The sequence below is a fragment of the Coccinella septempunctata genome, chromosome 1 (assembly GCF_907165205.1).
Source record: "Coccinella septempunctata chromosome 1, icCocSept1.1, whole genome shotgun sequence".
Classification (NCBI taxonomy): Eukaryota; Metazoa; Arthropoda; class Insecta; order Coleoptera; family Coccinellidae; genus Coccinella; species Coccinella septempunctata.
Window position 1 is genome coordinate 54,505,748 of NC_058189.1, and position 20,688 is coordinate 54,526,435.

Genomic DNA, 20,688 nt, shown 5'->3' on the forward strand with positions numbered 1-20,688 from the left:
AAGCGCGACTGATAAAGTACCTATTCCTATGAGCATTAAATTTTCGTTTGCTATTGTATTTTGAACGGGATCATAATATTGATTCTTTTATCGTGCGATTTGTGCGTGGAAGTTTATCGTAAGCGTGGTTTCCTTCCTGCCTAGACGATATGGATTTTCAGCTAAAGTTTATTCCAGAGTTAGTATATAATATTCAATTCAATAATGATAATGTTATTTTGATCGATTAAACATTAATCTATTTCACTTGGAGTTTCATTATACGTATAATGTTTCGTCGTTTCGTGTAGCATGGAAAATAAATAATCATTTTTTGCACTAAACTGGGTATTATTTCATAATGGACTCACACTCGCAGTAAGTTTTGATTTAGGGCAATTTTTAATGAAACTACAACAAGTGACGATTTTTTATTACATCCCAATTTCTCTCAAAATTTTGTCACACCGACGTTTCATGGTGCTGATTTTCAATTCCGACGTAACCTTATTATTTATAATAGGATTACATTGTAGAAACTGTCCAGTATAACGATAAAAATGTGATATTGTGTATTATTATCTAACGATTATCTTTTTTAATCTTCACTCAAGCATTTCAATCAATAATCAATCATTTTCCGTATACGTATGTTCCGATTTTTGTTTTTTTGGAATAAAACTTTTATCTACTTTTCGCTATTTATCCCGAAATATTTCAGTGCAATCAGTCAAGAGATTAGTTATCTGCTTAAGCTTAGTTTCGCCATGTACAGGGTGGGCAAATTTCGATGTTTTAGCACTACAGCTTTTAAACCAGTGGAGATAGACAAAATCTGATACCCCATTCTCGTTCTCTTTTTCTGAGAAACTAACAAGAGTAGTAGTCATTTTTGGCCACCTTCTTTTGTTTTCGAGTTATAACCGAAAATTGGAAAAATGGCGACTTCTAAATAAATTTATATCTCCGCTAATACTGATGATAGAGCCCTGAAATTAAAACATTATACAGGCACTTTTTTAAGTAGAATCTAGTGCCGTGCTTGCCTTTTTAGCAGGATTCTTAATTACGAAGCTATGACTCAAAAATATGAATTTTAAAATGGAAACACTAGATTTCTGTGCAATCTTTGAAAGCTGAATATTTACTGATTTAAAAAATATATAACATCATATGATTTGTATCAATATAAATAATAGAAAAGGGTCAAAAACCTTTTTTCTCTATATTTCTAAGGTTTCAACTTTGGACGATCACAGAAAAATAGAGCTTGCTATAACAAGAGCAGCCTCCTTCCGGCAATGTTATTCTTTCTATGCTTTTTACCAATTTTCACAAAATTTGAATCTTGGAGAAATTGAGTGAGAAGCATAGTAATGAAAGGACTAATAGAAGGAGATTGTGGTAATCATAAGATGCTCATTTTTCTATTTCCATCAAAAGTAGAAACCATAGAAATATTGAGAAAAAAGGTTTTTGACCATTTTCTATTATTTATATTGATACAAACCATATGATGTTATATATTTTTGGAATCAGTAAAAATTAAGCTTTCAAAAATTGCACAGAAATCTATTGTTCCCATTTAAAAAAACAAAACTTTGGGTCATAGCTTCGTAATTGAAAATCCTACTAAAATAAAAAGGCAAGCAAGCCACTGTTTTCTATTTAAAAAAGTGCCTGTATAATGTTTTAATTTCAGAGCTCTATCATCAGTATTAGCGGAGATATAAATTTATTTCGAGATCGCCATTTTTCCAATTTTCGCTTATAACTCGAAAACAAAAGAAGGTGTGCAAAAATGACTACTACTCTTGTTAGTTTTTCAGAAAACTGGAACGAGAATGGGGTATCAGATTTTGTCTATCTCCTCTGGTTTAAAAGCTGTAGTGCTAAAACATCGAAATTTGCCCACCCTGTACATACAGGGGGGTACACGTAACAATTTCATGGGGCATGTAGGAAATGCAAAAATAAACGAAATTTTTTCCAGACATAATAAAATGTCGATGAAGTTTTAGTCTATTCGAGATCTAGAGAGTTGAATTCGTTGAAATATTTTTAATGGGATGGGAATTACTCATATTAAGTATGTGAGAACAAATTAGTAAGGAGGGTAGTGTCATAGGATTCTCGCTTCAATTTAGATGTTCAAGTTATATTCATCAAAAATATTGTTGAGCAGCCCTTTCAAAAGAAATGGTGATTCATTTTTGTTATCAGGCCGAGTAACTTCTGATAAAGACTATTTTCCCATATCCCTCCAATCCTCCTTTTTACCTGACTCATTTTGTTTTCTTGGAACGATAAAATAACCAATATTGCTCATAGATTTATCGATCTCATTTTAATTATTGTATAACGTGGTCTTAATCTCAATAATTTCCCATTCAGAAAGAACTGACCGTGCAATTCCTGTTTGGATTTGAGATAACGAAAACAACGTTCTGCGTTGCACAAAAATTCACTCTACAACAATCAGATTTAACTGAATATAGTGAACTGTAGACGTTTTAAAATTCATTGTGTTTTCCATTTGATATTATCAGTTTTCATTGAATTCTTTATTTTTCCGTCCACAGGAAGAAACCAGCTTTTCCTGGTTCCTTGACAGACCTTCACAGATTCAGGAAAACAGTTCACGGCTCAGTTCACGGTCATAATGGATCCAGTAGGATCGTGATGGTGAGGAAGACTGACCAAAGAACGTTCGCATCGTTGAAAAACGGACAGGTGAGAAAAATATTTCAAGATTCGATTGTATTTAGGGATTTACTCATTTCTAGAATATCAATAAACGTACCTTTTTCCCCAATCAACAGAAATGAGTTCTTTGCGTGTGAGGGGCCACCGGAAAATTTTAGGGGGCAAATTGCCAGCCAACAGAATGTGGAATATTCGAATATTGAGAAAAGACTTAGATTGGGCATAAAGAAAATATCAAAATCGACTTTTATTCAACAACCTTAGCACCATAGATATACTAACCTAACATAGATGAGCCCCATATTCAAGCTATGGAAGAATGTGTTGCCAGCGCAACTTATAGAGAGATAGAGCTAGTAGTGGCAAAAAGCCTGCAAATTCCATTTAAAAAGCATTGAATTCTTATGGAAATTCTGTTATTCGTGCGTTTTTCATGAGAATTCTAGGGTCGAACATGAAAATATTGGGCGCATGCATTAACTAAATGATTATTCGTTTTTATGGGTACAAAAATTGATGAATGAAAGATATGAAATTTCAAAAAAAAACATAAATCCTATTGGGATCGCAGTAATGGTTTATTTAATGAATTTGAATGAATAGTTGATGAATGAGTTTAGAGGTTTATTCCCTTGGGAATTTTTAGGCAAAAAGTTCATATCTATAAACGTAGGACCTCAAACGCGATCTGTGTGGTTTTGAAAAATTTCGTTTGGGTTTTACCAGGGAAGTCAAATACTGACGACACCGATCCTACTTTCAAATTTATATTGCCATGAACATCAATAAAATAGTCCTCCTCAACAAAATGCTTGCTATATATTAAAGAGGGGTCCCCGGGAATGAAATTTTTTCTTCTTACCGTCAGCAACCACCTTTTTCTCAGGACTTCGGAAATCTATAATATAAAGGAATCCACATCTTTTATACAAAAATAAAGAAATTATAAATGAAAATTAATCACTTAATTAAATAAAAACCCAGATAAGAAAGATACATAGGAAAAAAATAACTGAATAACACTTCCTTGATAAAATCAAATTGAAATTGATTAATTATTTCTTCAAAAAAAAAATGATTCCGAATGAAGCAGTGAAAATAAATTCTGTCCAAATTTTCTACGGCAGTTTCCTCCCGAAGGTGAGATATTCGATAAAAATATTCAACGTTTAATTTATTTGAAGAAAATTAATACAGGATAATTCACAGTGATGGCCTATTAGACGTTTATGGAGAACTAATGCTAATATTTTGCTGGAAATTTGCATGTCGGCTTAACTTTCCCACAAATATATACACAGACCTCTGAAAATTCCGGTTATGATTAGTTTTCCATAAACTTCTAATACGTATGTGTTAAATTAAATATAGGAAGGTTAAGAAAACTTAAGAAAATCGTGAAAAAATTTGTATCCGAGGTCAATAATTGTAAGAATAATCAATCTTCGACTCGTACACATATATTAACAGTATATTCTTGAGTTCAAAAGAAACACTTTTTTCCTATACCATTTTGTCCGATTCGGCCCTGACAAAAAATATATCCATTTTAAGTTTTCCGAATATCACAGATATTCTTTATTTTCGAACATCAAATTACTCGAGAACGACGCATTATACGAGAAAATATGAAGAAAATTTTTATTTTTCAAAACGTCCAAATATTCATTAGATAGCGTCCAACTTAGATTCAAGAGTTGGATTCTTTGAATTTTTGGTATTTTTATCGTACGTATTGAGAAACCTGGGAGATATCTTGTGTTCGAAAATGATTCATCAATTAAATGAAAAACTGAAATGGAAATGCTGAAATTCATTTCATTCGATAAAACCCAAAACTAAAAATAAATTTTTTTATGGTTTTCCAACAGACTGTATCTTTTGAACCGAGCCGATTCGGAAAAAAATGTTTCTTTCGGCCTCAAGAATGTACTGTTAAAATATTTCTTCGCCCTGTAAAACGTTGTGGTTATTGTGGAATTGCAATTATAAGAGCGAACAGAGGATAAATTCGGGTATGCAAGATAAAAATCTAAAAATATTATACACGGTATCTGAAACAGGAAAAAATTCCGAAGTTACCTAAACCCTAAACCACACATTATTTCATAACATCGAACTTCGGGAAGAGGAAAAGGATGCAAAATTTCGTTTATTTCATGAATAATACCGAGAACATTTTTTCTTTATTGCGATCCGCTCTGAATTCAGATATAGAAAAAATTTGAAACAAAAAAAATTGGCATTAGCCAATTTTTTTTGTTTCAAATTCGTGCATTAGCACGAATTCCACGCGAACCCAGCCTCTGGGAAATCTAGAGTGAATATAATCCTGAATAATATGAACACGGAAGTCGGTTTGAGAGCCCTGGGCTATATTTTCAACGCTCCTGAAAAGAAGAGAGGAACAATAGGGGTGAATATTCTAATGATGCTTTGTACTCATATCGGGAAAGGGGGATGGGCATTCGAAAGAATACCAGAATAATATACGAATAAAATATTTAAAGTGACATGGAATATAGAACACCAGTATTGATGAATTTATTATGAAAATTCTTCGTATACACGTGTCTTAGGGTTAGGAAAGTGATCGATCAGAATTTGAGAAGAATCGAACTATAGGAAAAACGGAAACATTGATAATGAGTTGAATCTCTATGATATCTTATGCACTCAGAAACTCAAATGGACGTAACGCACGACTATAATGTTGCCTCTGATGAATACCAAAGGTGACCTAATGCCATAATCAATAGCTCCTCATATGATAATTCCGACAGTGTGGTGCATATGCCACAACGTTGCTTAGTGTGGCCGGTAAAATTCTCTCGAAGATTATGGCTAATCGTCTGATTCCATTTTCAGAAAAGCCATTACTTGAATCCCAGTGCGGCTTTCGACCTAATAGAGGTACGGTGGACCTGATTTTTATACTGCGACAGCTGCAAAAAAGCCCCTTGAAAACAATCAAGGATCTATACAGCCTATATCGATTTAAGTAAGGTTTCTGACTCGGTGAATCGAAGAACGCTATAGAAAATCATGGGACGCCTTGGAGTACCCGAAAAATTTACACTTAGCAGTGTGTAAAAGCCTCCATACCAACAACACCGCTAGAAAACAGCATAATGGCTCTACAGTCGACCATTTCTTAACCAACTCTGGATAAAACAAGGCTGCGTGTTAGTGGCTTTACTGTTCACTATTTTCGCCATATCTGTCTCGATAATGGCTGACATGAGTATGCCTGTAAGAGGTGTTGGAATAAGATTCAGATTCGATGGAGGCATGTATAACCTGAAGCACCTCAGAGCAAAAACCCGTACAAAGTTTATCACGGTACTTCAACATGCAGACGACTGCGCACTCATCGCAAGCAACTCACGGGATCTACAGATAATGTTGGACACCCACAAACATATATACGAAGCTTTAGGCCTTAGACTCAATATTGACAAAACCAAAATCCATCCAGATATCAGCCTGGAGGATGAAACTCTAGAACAGGTCGAGCAGTTCAAATACTTGGGAAGATTCATAAATGCTAGGGCTAACCTGGACTAGGAAATGCATAACCGTATTAGTTCGGAATTACGCGCATTCTGGAAGCTAAAGGAGAGAATGTTTCAAAATCACGACCTCAATCTGAAGACCAAGACAGCTGTTTACAAAGCAGTGGTCCTCCCAACGCTTCTTTAAGGTAGCGAAAGCTGGACGCCCTACAGGCGACAGATTAAACAGCTTGAACAAACTCAACAATATCATCTAGACAAATCACAGATGACATCAGATGGTTCCACAAAGTTTCAAATGCAGAAGTCTTGCAGCGCGCGAGTTGTATAACAATTGAGACTCAAATAACGAGGGCCTGACTCTGACTCAAATGGAGCGGCCACATTCTGAGGATGCAAGACACAAGACTCCCCAAAATAGCACTGTATGGCGAACTCACAGAGGGAGCTCGGAAACCAGTATAAGTGGTTTAAGGATATACTGCAGCAATCCCTAAAATCAGTTAATGCTAATCATAACTGGGAACAACCAGCGTTAGACAGATCACAATGGAGGTCTTTGCTCCACAGTTATAATGGAGACTCGAGAAGAATATACAGCGGCGGCCAGATCTGGTTGGTAACTGTCCATGTCAAGAGTGCGGAAGAATCTGTAGGTGTCGGTTGGGTCTCTTCAGTCACAGGAGGGCACACAGTCGCAAGTAGCCCTAAGAAATTATTAGTTTGATCGCACCGATAGTTTTATTTTTGAGTCTTCTTTTAGATTTATTCTCGGTAACGGGATACAGCAATGAATGAATCAATGCATATGCCACAAAAGTGAGGATCCCATCTTCATCACGGCATTTTCTAACCCTTGCATGTCCATCATACATACCCAAACAGAATCTGGATTCATATTATCCGATTCAACGATCCTGTTCAGCCTTTCTATTTCTATGAAACAAGCCAGTCGATTCCTTTGGTGCCTAGCAGTGAGAGGTAGGAAAACACGAGGAATAGTATGACCTACTTATTTTTTCTGTGAAAACAAACGAATACAAAAACGACTCTGTAGGTGTGGGGGTAAACTGATCGTTTCTTAGTGTGACAAATATATTCTCGCATATTCTTTCGAATAAATTCATTTATACTGGGTTTGCCATTCCGAATTTTCGGAGTTATGCACTTTTCCAAAAAAAAAGTTATATTGTATTTTTCAAATAAGAACAATGTTGAACGAAGTGATTTTATCTTTTTTCAGGAGCCACAGATTGAGACGATAACCAGAGAGACAATCGAAACATTTAGAGGTCCAAGAACGGCATGTAAAGTTACAACGGAAAAAAAAGACTGTGGGGAGGAAGTCCCCCCTGACATTTTTGCAAATTTGATGATGAAAAGTAGGAGTTGCAGTAGACTAGACAGCAAACCGACTCCAACGAAGGTATTCAGAGATTTATAACAAAAATATAAGGCTTCATACTAGAAAATTTACTTCGAGGGTTCTCTTCTATAAGCACTTTTTTAATTATCCTAGAAACAATCGAACAGTGTAGATGCATGTAATACCATTATTACTATGTCAACTTCATCATCATCACAATTTGAATGTGTGCTTATACGATAAAGACCGGAAAATCCATTTGATAGGAACTTCCTTGCTGAAAACGCAGAATCATAACATAGGCGTTATCTTTCGATATAACGATTCTGTAATTGATTTTTCACTATCGGACTTTGTTTTCCAATTTTTTCCTATTGCGGTTTTATATCAGTGAGGTGTTCCTTCATTATCTGGATCTACTAATTATTTTTCCCGACTTTCGGAACAATTGATTAGTCACAGTTTATGGATCTCCGATTAAGATCATGGTTATATATACATCCTGATATACCTTTTTCATCTCAGTTTTGTGTAACTGTTTTTAACCCGAGGAAGCAGACAAGTTTAAGTTTTTCCATCGAATTTTGAATTTTCCTCTTATGTGAGTTACTATTTAATTGGTTCTCTTTCTTTTTGTGCTTCACATTTGGAGTATCCATTTTGATTCTGTTGATTTTTTTCCTTTGGATGTTGGCTCGTCTTGAGTCCATTGAAAATTAATTTTCGGCATTCTATAAATGCTTTTTGTCTGCATATTTTGTACACTTTATTTTTATTAATACGTTTTTAACTTTTTTGACTTGTTTCTCTTATTTCATATATTGAAATTTTCTGCTCTCATTTTTTTGGCGTTACTTATGTTTGTCTTAAATTGTCTTTTTATTCGCACCGAGATTCGCACTTTCAGCTAATTTGTAAAATATGCTAATATTTAATGTTGAAGTAGAAGTTTTATTCGATATGTGTGCATTTTTGGAGAGCGTTCATGCAGTAAACCAAGCTTATTTTTATATAAAGATATATATTTTCCATAATAGAATTAAGTACTTACACACATTTTTTTATATTCAGTCAAAGTTAATATCTATGTAGGTATGAATTCTTAGTTAGTATTTTAGGCACATGTTTTTTCTACATCTCTTTCTGCAAATTTAACATATCTCAATATAAGTGCTTATAGAATGGAATTCAGTGAGCGTAAATTTTCTCCCAATTCATTTGCCGAAGATTTCAGGTATTCTCGTCGTATGCGTAGGCATTTATCAATTCAATTTTTTATGGAGATGAATAATCGTGTTCTTATCTTATTTGGTATTAACTATACCGTCATTCATCTGGAATTATCTCACTATCTCAGGTGAAATGGATTGCGAAAATAGCCTAGCTCATTCTACTATTAATCTTATGCCTATATATTTTTTAGGATATAATGACGTATTTAGTTCATTTACTTATCTCATTGTCAACGTCTTTTTATGAGGTCTACATTTGAAGTTCCTATGAAATTTATTATTTATACCATTTTTAGAATTTGCGCTGATATTCAAATAGGCCTAATAGTGTAAGATACCAGAGCGACCAGACATAACTTATTTTCACACAGATGAACCTTTAGGATCTCAGTAGAGTCTCATGTACTTTGAATACCTGCGAACTTGTGGAGCTTGCCTAGTGACACCTGGGCAGATACCAGGTGGCAAAGGTAACTAAAAATAAGTGTTACTCAACTTATTTTCACATGTTTGATTTTCATATATGTTTTAGAGAATATTATTCTGAAGTTATATTATGAGTGACAGACACTTTCCATGGGCCAAAACGCTTGCCAGACGTTTTGAAGCTGCACGAAAATTAAATGAACTTTACCTATTTTCATATGTCTGATATTGAAATATGTCATCGAAGTAACTATAAAAAAGTTATATTTTATCATCCAGACTAATGCGCGAGAACACTGCATGCGTTTCAGAGTGAGTGAGACTCTGGTAACTCGGTTCCCTTTCACAATCTGTTTGGAGTCCCTTTACTCTATACTATAAATTGCTCACACATGGCACATACACGTACCTAAGAGTGTCAACTCTTGCACATACACAGCACATACTAAGACACAATAAACTGACTGATTGCATTCATGGTCCCTTATTAATTCAGATACAAAGGGGTAGTATTTTCTTTCGAATTCTAATAGTTAACGGACAGGCATGTCTCTTATTAAAAGAATAATTCTTTTGTATTCTGCAGCAATCGATTGCAGTACAGTGTCGATTATCCGAAATAATGTGGACCAAAGTGATTTCGGATAATCGAAATTTTGGTAAATCCAAATTTTTTTTTTAAATAGGAGTTCAGGATGCCTGTATCATGAGATCGAGAGAAAATAAGTAAAGTGCAGTTATTTTTTGTGCAGCTTCAAAGAGTCTGGCAAGAGTTTTGGCCCATCTAAATTGTCTGTCATTTATAATATAACTTCAGAATAATATTCTTTAAAACATATATAAAAATCAATTATGTGAAAATAAGTTAAGTAACACTTATTTTTAGCTACCTTTGCCACCTGGTATCTGCCCAGGTGTCACTAGGCAAGCTCCACAAGTTCGCAGGTATTCAAAGCACATGAGACTCTACTATAATATCCTAAAGTTTCATCTCTGTGAAAATAAGTTATGTCTGGTCGCTCTGGTATCTTGGACTATAAAGCATTTTAAGATTTCATATTCTGAAATTGCCTATTTCAAGTATTTATTCTGATTTCAGTCGAGATACTCCCTGATGGACACCTTCGCCAAAGAGTGCCTCCAGGCGCACAACGAATACCGCAAGAAACACGGCGTCCCAGCCCTCAAACTCAGCAAAGAGATCTGTCGCGAGAGCCAGAAATGGGCCGACCATCTGATCAAAGCAGGAGGCTTGGCGCACAGCAACAACGACAAATACGGTGAGAATATATTCTACATCCAATGCAGCAATCCAAACTTCACGGTGAAAGGTAACGTGCCTGTGGAAAATTGGTACAAGGAGATAGACAAACATCCCTTCGGCGTGGAGCCGAAAAACCTGGAATCAGGACATTTCACCCAGGTCGTTTGGAGGGACTCCAAGGAGCTGGGGGTTGGTTATGCGAAGTCGGGAGGTGAAGTGATTGTCGTGGCAAATTATTACCCTCCAGGAAACTACGTTGGGAGGTATGTCGAGAACGTGCCACCTCTTGGGAGCACACCTGCCAAAGTGAGCGAACTGGCTCGTGATGTTCACAAGGTGAGTTTAATTATTTCTTCAGAACAATGTTTGTGAGTTCGAATACGCCCATAAGGGAAAGCAACTGCTCAAGAAGAATGCCATTAAATGGTATACAGGATACAAATGGTTCGAAAATAATAATAGATCTAAGTAAAAATATGCTATGCCGTTAAAGGGCATAATCTTAGAATATAGAATAACAGGAAGGAGCATATTGCTCATTTCAATTTGACCGGAATAGAGGAGAAATATGGCCGACATATATTTCTGTTTCCACAGTGGCGTAGGACAATGAAGTTTCCAAAAAACTAACTTCAATAATCAGTTGATTCTGATTTATCAAAAAAATTAGGAAAGCACTAACGTAAAGTCAGAAGCTTTTTCACGCTCGTTCAAATCGATAATCAAAGCGTAAATTCACCCCGCCTAACACTACTTGGCATACTTAATGGTATTAAGGTCTAAGACTTAACATCACCTACGCCCATGGAGTGTTATTGTCAAAATGAAGTTCAAACATCACTTTGTTTATTTGGCCACAGATAACAGAATCATTTGACTTCCAAGTCTGCCACTTTTCAAATCAAAATTTGGGCCAATATGGCCGTTTCCGTCGCACAATTCCCGTCACATTTATTCGAAAGAGCTCCTTCCTGATATTCTATGTTCTAAGGGCATTATCGTCTCAGAAGAACATGTAACCGTGCAAATTTTTGTGGGAGAAAATGCAGCAGATTAACTGGTCATCTTTGGATGCTTTTAGGCTAGCCGCAAATTGGAGGCAGTGTAGCCTAGCACAGCATAGCGGGGAAACTATTATATACTTCATTCAACTTTATTTTAGCAGTCGGTTGGCCATGGAAATTTGACACATTTCACTCTGTATATACTTCATTCAACTTTATTTTAGCAGTCGGTTGGCCATGGAAATTTGACACATTTCACTCTGTATAGTACGAAAATGTGGGGTTATGAAGCTTGTCAAAACATTTTTGGGTTTTAAATCAACGCTATGTTGCCCGTTCTACGTAAAAGTTTCTGTTATTACGTATTTTATCACAATGTCGAATCTCTTCGGAAAATATCTGACGAACATAATTGAAGTTTATACAAACTGATTGAAGGCATACCAAATCCAGTTATTTGCATGGAAAATACAAGGGATCAGTATAATATCATAATATGCACTAGCTTGTGGAGAGTTAATGTTCGTTATCTTCTTTGGCTTACATCATTTGTAGATTTCAAAAATATTAATTCGAAGATGAAATGCATATGATGCAGTGGTTGGGAATGGGTATCTCCCGAAGGAATTAACAGATAATTACAGGAATATTAAATTCTTCAACAAAAATTATCTTGCATCAATATAAGTAAAAGGAATTGAAGGAAGTTTCAAGTTAAGATGAACTTCACCTTTGAACAAAATTTTCACATGAATAAACAAGTAACAGGGCAACTTGCGCGTATTTGTGGCTATTCATCTTAATACATTGATGTAATAATAATAATTAGGTATTTATTAGTACCTTAAGACATTTACATTGTATAGGACAAGTCAAATGAAAAATAGAAAAATTCATTTTAGGGAACTTATTCTCCAATGACATTAATCCAATAACCTGTAGTAAACTTTTCGCATTAATTCACTCAAACATAAAATTCACAAATGCCACCACTTTTTTGGGTCTCCCAATAGAAGGAAATTCTTTGTCATCCTCTTCATTCACAATCTTTCTGATTGTGGAAATATCCAGCTGACATATAAGTCGTTTAGACTCAGATGAAACATTATATAAATTCTCTTACATTGAATATGTTTGCTACCGTCTGACGTATTGTGGATTTTAGAATATCAGGGTATAACTATTTGAATGAGCGGACCTGAATTCTAAATAGCACTTCCTGAAACCCTGTCTCTTTTTTCAATCACTTTCGGCATTTTCGTAATAAAAATTGATATTAGTTGTGGCAACGGCGTTATGACATTAACGACATTTCATGAGTGCCAACCTAACTTCGTTCTAGTTACAAAAACTTGAGAAAATTATTTCATGGCCAACCGACTGCTAAAATAAATTTGAATGAAGTATACATAGGAAAACTATTCCTGTGCTCTGCCTGAATGATGACCGAATATTGAGAGTGGCGTAGCCTAGCAAAGCCTAGGGGAATGCGCACTTGTTGCCTGTAGATAGTTAGTTTCTCACAAAAATGTGGATCAAGCCGATCAGCTGAACCTACTTTTGGATTCGAAATCAAATTCAGAAAATGGAAATAATTTGTTTTTATATAGTTCGTCCAAATTTTTGCTAATCTTTTCCCAGATTAAATCTTTGTGCTTTGTACGCATGTAGTCGTTGTTACTCGTATCGTAAATTCCATTTTCATAAAATTTTACGGTTACATTTAAAAAAACGTGGTCACTCTGCAGAGGAAACTGTGCGAATTCCACAACCGACGCAGGGTAGACAGAGTACTCTGTTACTACGTCGCGTAGGCCTCTGCTCTGCTGCTACGTCCAATATGCGGCGTTCTATTTAATTGCATTTGTTACAAAATCCTCTACTAGGCTAGGCTCTGCTGTACTGTGCTGGACTGCCTTCAATGTGCGGCTAGCCTTAATGAGAAACTTGTAGTATGAAGTACTTCTTGAAGCCATACTAGATAGTATATATAGTATATAGTGAGAAGGGATTGCAGTTCACTGCGAAGGTCTTTTGTGCACCCTAACAGAGCTGTTCTCATCGCGCCCTTTACAGCTCGCCCTCCAGTACCAGAGATCTGATGAAATCCAATATCTGGGACGACTTCAACGAGGATAATTCCCCACTCCTACAAGTTTCCTGTCCAAAGACCTCTTTCCTTTGGTTTGCAATGGCATAGCATTCCGTAACCAGGTGAAAGGGAGTTTCTTGCCCCTCCCCATAGAATCTACACTCGTCAGTGTCCGATAAACCCATTCTCAACAGATGCTTCTTTAGGCGACAATGCCAGTGAGTAAGTGTAGTTGGTTCTTACTGAGATCCAGATATTTTTGGATCTAGCAGTTTCAAAGAGCCGAAGTAACTTTTAGGAGTGATCCATTCCTGGGAGATTCAGCCAGGGTTTTTCCCTTTCGGCTTTCTCCTTCTTCATAAACTCCTTCTTGTAGGTGGAAGTTCCTAAACCACAGAAGGGTTCTGGGCCAGTGAGTGACGAATCTCTGTGGCAAGTGTATTGACCTTCTCGTTTGTACGATTCCCGAATGATCGGGAACCCAGATTACAAAGACCTCACTTTTCTTGCCTACCTCATTGAGTTTGTTCCCAAATCAGCTTTGAATCAATAATATAGGAGCTCGGTGCTTTTACGGCAGCTTGACTATCTGTATGAATAGCTATATAACATTTCTGATAGTTTCTTCCTAGATTTACGTCTAGACATCTTTCGATTGCTAGTATTTCCGTTTGAAGTACGCTTGTACAGGAGTCAAACGATAGTGCATACTTGGTACTTGCCCCGTAAATTCCAGCGCCAGCTCCTGTAACGATTTCAGAATCATCTCTATACCATTTTATTGTATTTTTTTTTAAGATTATAGTCGGTGTATTCCCGTTCCCAATCTTAGCATTGTACTGAAGTTTTTCTCATTGCTTACTTTCTTGATCATTAAGCCACTAGGAAGGTTTGCAGATGAGATGTAGTCGTTCAGAGAGGACCAAACTCTCTAACTCTTGATTCTCTCGTTACTTGTTCCTTCTTAGAAAATCTGAGGATGGCCTCATGGGCCATACCAGATACTGGAGTTCATTTGAAATCTGGGACTGGGTAGTGCGCTGTTCTGCCTGTTCTGATGAGGGCACAATAGATTCTAAGGTTGCAGTACAGTGCAACCTCCTTAAAATCTACAACGTACAACCTTCATCATGGGCATAAAAAATCACTTAAACTTTCAACAAAAGCACACTCCCGTACGATGAGAGACTTGTAAGAGCAAGTCTCTCAAACAATTTCCAATACCTTTGTGAATAAGTTTTTAGATTTGTCTTAAAGGACCTCAAATCTCCTATATGGTGATTCTCATTATCTTCGAACCATAATTTAAAAAAAACTTATTTTCAATTCGAAATGAGGAACCCTTTTTCCGTTTCAGATATCAATCAGGGGAGCTGATGATTCTCTTCACGTAGGTACTTTCGAAAAAGATTTTCTGGAAGCCCACAATAAGTACAGGGCTTTGCATGGTGTTGGGCCATTGGAGTTAGATAGGAAGTTGAGCAAATACGCTGAAGAATGGGCTAGGCATCTAGCCTTCAGGAACGTTCTGGAAACGCGACCGAATTGCAATTACGGGGAAAATATATTCAAGGTTTCATCGACAGATCCATCATTCACCCTGGAAGGAAATGTTCCTGTTGAGAAATGGTGAGTGAGTTTAAAGTGTCCTTAATTTATTGAACAGCTAGTCTCGAGTGATTCCTTTCGAAAATTTCCGTTTTTTTCAGGTATGAAGAGGGAAAGAAGCACGTTTATGACCGAGAACCTAATGATTTAAGCACAGGCTATTTCACCCAACTCATTTGGAAGTCGAGCAAACAGTTAGGAGTTGGTATAGCGAAACATCAGGGCAGCATCATAGTCGTCGCCAATTATTCTCCAGCGGGTAACTTCGTTAAGCAATTCGTTGAAAATGTCCCTCCACCCCTAAGGCCAGGTTCAATATCTCCGACCAAGGCGGAAACCAACAACAACGTCCATCACAACGATAGGAACCAAGTCGAATACTCCCAGTTCGCTTTGGAGGGACTGAAGGTGCACAATGAATATCGTAAGAAACACGGAGTGCCAGAGATGAGGTTGAACAAAGAGGTGAGACGTAGTTGAGTTTATGCATTCTTCACATTTCTTGGTTTCTTTCAAACATCTTTTCTGGAATGTTTGATCAGGACCTATTTTACCGTTAGCTTACTGGAATAAGCTGTTCCATTTCCATGAGTATATGCAGCACTTCCGCATGGTTAGCAACTTCTTGTTAGGTCAAAACTTCGTTGAAACATCACACTAATTGTTCAAGTTGGAAGGCTTCTGAATAAATATTGAACTCGTAACAATTAATGGGTGCCCATTATCGCACAAAACCACATATAAAATATGATGAAGGAATTTATTTCTTGTACTTTTTGTTTAATTTATGCCATGGGGAACTTATGTGTGTGTGTGTGTGTGTGTGAAATATGCAAACATACGCCTCCCCACATGGTAAGTACAGAGTGTCCCAAATTAGATGTCCAGTGGGGGATCTCCTACTATTTTTCGGTTTTGGGTTTTTTGAGCAAATAATGAGATTTTGACGATTTCGAAAAGTTCTCATAACTTTTTTGTCTCTAAAGTTACAGATCTGAAACTTGACCCTTCTACAGGCACGTTGAATCCACTGACGAGCTCAATATACAGGGTGTCTGTAAACAAATGCGGAGGACTTAGGGAGATGATTCCTCGATGAAAATAAGTATAGGGGTGGTTCCTATAAAAAAATTTCGAAATCGACCTCCCTTCCAAGATACAGCCTTTGAAACGCGATGACGAGTTGATAGTTTTCAATTTGTTTTAAGGGTTCTATAAAACACTGAGTCATAAAACTATTCATAATATGAAGCACTGAGTAGATTTTACTCACACAATTTTTTTAGATCTCATAACTTATTATTATATTATTAGGGGTTGAAAATAACATCCTCTTTTGATTTTTTTTTCAAAAATTGCTTTCGTAGGGTACTTAGATTTTCGAAAAATAAATTTCTCTTATGGTTTCCCATTCCATTCTGGAGAAAAAAGTCTCTTGTAAAATTCGATACAGTCGATATTTTTCTCGGAATAAATAAAAACTTACGAGCAGTTCTGATCACTGTTCTTTCCATTTCATCGTATAAGAAATCCATAGAATGACTACCTCCCGCTAAAATACATGCATCAACTCTTTGCCTCATAGACCTTCGTATACTGCCTGTAAGGTTTTATTTATTTCGGGAAAAGTATCGACTGTATCGAAATTTTGCAATAGACTTTTTTTCTCCAGATTCGAATGGGAAACCGTAAGAGAATTTTATTTTTCGAAAATCTATCCCACCAAAACAATTTTTGAAGGAAAATCATAAGGGGTTGGTATTTTCAACCCCTGATAATAAAGTTATGAGATCTAAAAAAAAAGTGTAACTAACATCTACTTGGTGCTTCATATTATGTACAGTTTTATGAGTCAGTGTTTTTTAGAAACTTTAAAAAAATTAAAAACTGTCAACTCGTCATCGGCTTCCAAAGGCTGTATATTGGAAGGGAGGTCGATTTCGAAAAAAATTTATAGGAACAACCCCTGCTTATTTTCATCGAGGAATCATCCCAATAAGTCCTTCGCATTTGTTTACACATGTGTCGTCACTCATTTTGAATCATTAGGCAAACTTTAGATTTTTTAATGCAAACTTTCATTGAATTTGTTGTTATTGAATTGGAAAAAATCTTCCGTCAGTAGATTCTACGTATAAAAGTGCTTAAAAGGGTTCAAGTTTCAGATCTGTAACTTTAAAGACAAAAATGTTATGAGAACTTTTCGAAATCTTATTTTTTGCTAATAACTCAAACTCAAACTCGTAGGAGACTACGGTTTTCACCATTCCTTGTTTCTCTGAAAATTGCTCTAGCTCTTCTAGTTTCCGAGATTCCCTCACTGGACATAAAATTTGGGACACCCTTTACAGTAATAGTCAAAATTTGATTCAAGCGCAAAATATGTTTTATCACGAATATCCACTTTAATTTTTGAGCAGTGTGAATTCTGCATTCCTAAGTAATATACCGTTTGGCAGCATTTGAAGGCAGTTTTCTTATTTCCCTGAAGATTAATAAAATTACTGTTTATGTGTAGTGCCTTTTTGTACCGTTCTGGTGTTCACAATGCACTGACTGCGGCTCTACTTTGATTTTAATGTTCATTTATTTTGTTTTTTCCAGATGTGCGATTATGCCCAAGAATGGGCAGATACTTGTGCCAGAAGCGGAAGGATGTCTCACCGTCCAAACAGCCCTTATGGAGAAAACATATTTTATAGTTATTCCTCAGATACCAGCGCCACACCCAGTGCACGGGATGCTGTGAAGGCCTGGTACGACGAGGTCAAAATGCACACCTACGGCGTCGAAACTATGAATACGGGAACGCTGCATTTCACACAGGTTGTGTGGAAAGAAAGCACCGAACTCGGCATAGCGTTGTCCAAAAATAAGAAGGGCGAAACATACGTAGTGGCCAATTATAATCCTAGGGGTAACTTCATGGGACAGTTTGTTCAGAATGTACCCAGACCTAGACAATGACGAATGAAATTTTCCACCAAGAAAGTTACCTTCACTATTTGACAGGTTTTACTATATTTCGATTTATTATCAACTAAAATTTTTCAAATCGATATAGCACTCTAATATTATGTAATACGAATTGTGAGAGTAAGATTACAGACAATTTTAGGTAAGTCTGTTCAGAATCAGTACCTGTAATTAATCAATCACTAACAAATTTTGAAACACTTAATCATTCCAAAAACATGTTCTTCCATTCCAAAGAAATTATTCTATAAGTTGCTTTCTTGATGTGAGTCAAGTAATTTTTTTGAATGCCAGTATTAGCGGAACATTCCAAAGATATTTTTAATTATTCACTGAGAAAAGTTTTACCAATCAAATATTTCCACATAATCGTGTGATAGATTCAAAAAGTGTGATCTACTAAGACTGTTATTGTTGTTGTCGAGTGATAAATGAAATCCCTCCAATATCTCTTTAGTCAATGAATTCCAGTAGTGTGTAAGAATCAATTGTTATGTACTACAGTCACATATTTTTTGACTTTTTTGAACTATTTTATCTCGCTTGAGAATGGTGGATGTCGAACGTCGACTTCCAGATTGGTACTTAAGGCGTTGCTTTGCAAACTTTTGTACAGCACATTTGAAGAGATAGATTATTTCATTCTCTGGATTATATCATTATAATCTTACTATAAAATAAAATTTTCTTTCGGATATGTTCTGTTATTTCCCATTATGTCATTCTTCCTCGAATACAAAAAACAATTGTTACTATTTGGATTTTACTTTCCATTTTCAAAATATCAAATTTTGATCATGATTTCATAGTTTGGTTTGAAATGCGAAAGAGTCCGCATAACCGAAGTCATCAATAAATTGTTATTATTTGGCTATCGCTTCCGATAGCCGAAGAGGGAAATTCAGGATTTACTCGAGCGTGTCAGATCAATATAAGGGGACATAGCTTGGACCCTGTAGAGTACCTCTACCAAAAATTAGACCTGTATATAGGGGGAATTGTCTAGGACAGTCTGTCAGAATAGTAAAAAAAAAAAACGATCATTGTTCATACTCGAGCGTGTCAGATTAATATAAGGGAAAATACCTTGGACCCTGTAGAGTACCTCTACCAAAAATTAGACCTGTAAAAAGGGGGAATTGTCTGGGACAGCCTGTCAGAATAGTAAAAAAAAAACGATCATTGTACATACTCGAGCTTGTCAGATTAAGATATATGTGGGTAATTACATGTTGAAAAGTATATATTCTCTTAATCTGATAATTTGAGCGTGTCGAAAATGTGTGAGAGGGCGTCAAAGTTGCAAAAAAAACGTCACGTGTACATTCTTGAGCACGGTGGCGTTTTTTCTTATTTTGAAGCTAATGATTCAAGAATGACGGAAAAAATATAATCTGACAGTTTTAGCAAGCCGAAACAATAAAAATTGGCCATAAAGGTCACAAAAATCAGTTTTTTTTTAATTATCTCCTTCCCTGGGCTTCAAATCCTTTTCGTATTCATTATAAAAGTTGTAGAGCATAACATTTCCTACAAATTTTGTCGCAAGCAATGTTTTCGACGTTCAAACGTTTTTGATATATATGGCGATTAATGCGAGGTGTTCAGCGATACATGCTGAAGCGAAAATTCACTCGTTGGAAAATAGTAGGGGAGAGTTCCTTTGAACTGGACAGCCCATGAACCGGACGCTACAGTTTTCTACTACACTAGATAGCAATTTAGCATCCCTTACGTAAATCCCATTTTCGCAACATCGATCGAGATCTCTTGTAAAATGGCTGACCCTGTGGCTCGCGCCTTGTTGCGAAAATGGGATTTACGTAAAGGATGCCAAATCTCCATCGAGTGTTTTAAAAAACTGTAGCGTCCGGTTCATGGGCCGTCCAATTCAAAGGAACTCTCCCCTACATTCTAAGGTTCAGTCACAGACAACACTAAAATTTTCGTGACTAATGCGATTAAGCGTATTAATCGATGTCTTAAAGCGTCTTTAAGCGTGACGTCATTAATTTTGTTGTCGCAAAAATAGAATATCGCTGATGGTTGAGTCATCTGTCGTTGTCATTAGACAGCGAATCGAATTGTGATTTTTTCAATTTCTGTTCCTTGGGTATTATTTGTAAAATATTTATTTATTCTAAATGATAATGCAGAAACTGCATTATTGGCAATAAAAGCACTCTTCCCTAGTAGGAATTCAAATCAAATTCGATATAAACAACATATTCTCCCTTCTTCTTTATATTACCTCTTTCCGCTTAAGACGACACAGGCCAGAGACAAGATGACTCTATGACACAGGCGCTCTCCACAGACCGCCAGGTTCCGCTTAAAGCGTCCGTCATGACTTATTCGCTCGAATAGCACCGCTTAAAGACGCTTTACGCGTCTTAATCGCGAAAATATGGCTTAATTTCGAAATTGTCATCATTGACAATTGAGGACTCTGGTATCAAAGTTGGCAATCTCCACTTTTGGTCGAAATTGAGTTAAATACATAATATTTCTCAATTTTTC

General features: G+C 36.2%; 1 protein-coding gene across 6 annotated transcripts in view; it reads left to right on the forward strand.

The window, feature by feature from the left end:
- Nucleotides 1-18,863, forward strand: part of LOC123313217 — a 36,145-nt gene extending 17,282 nt beyond the window's left edge. For 4 of the 6 annotated variants that reach the window (XM_044897998.1, XM_044898018.1, XM_044898003.1 and 1 more), the window contains exons 2-7: nucleotides 2,562-2,712; nucleotides 7,444-7,626; nucleotides 10,324-10,824; nucleotides 14,942-15,213; nucleotides 15,294-15,657; nucleotides 17,797-18,863. In XM_044897998.1, coding sequence (XP_044753933.1) covers nucleotides 2,562-2,712; nucleotides 7,444-7,626; nucleotides 10,324-10,824; nucleotides 14,942-15,213; nucleotides 15,294-15,657; nucleotides 17,797-18,159 — 1,834 coding nt within the window. In that variant the 3' untranslated portion in view covers nucleotides 18,160-18,863. Of the gene's footprint in view, nucleotide 1; nucleotides 179-325; nucleotides 358-2,561; nucleotides 2,713-7,443; nucleotides 7,627-10,323; nucleotides 10,825-14,941; nucleotides 15,214-15,293; nucleotides 15,658-17,796 lie in introns of those variants that run through there. The other 2 variants (XM_044897991.1, XM_044898011.1) reach the window with 2 other exon arrangements.
- Nucleotides 18,864-20,688: the final 1,825 nt, after the last annotated feature.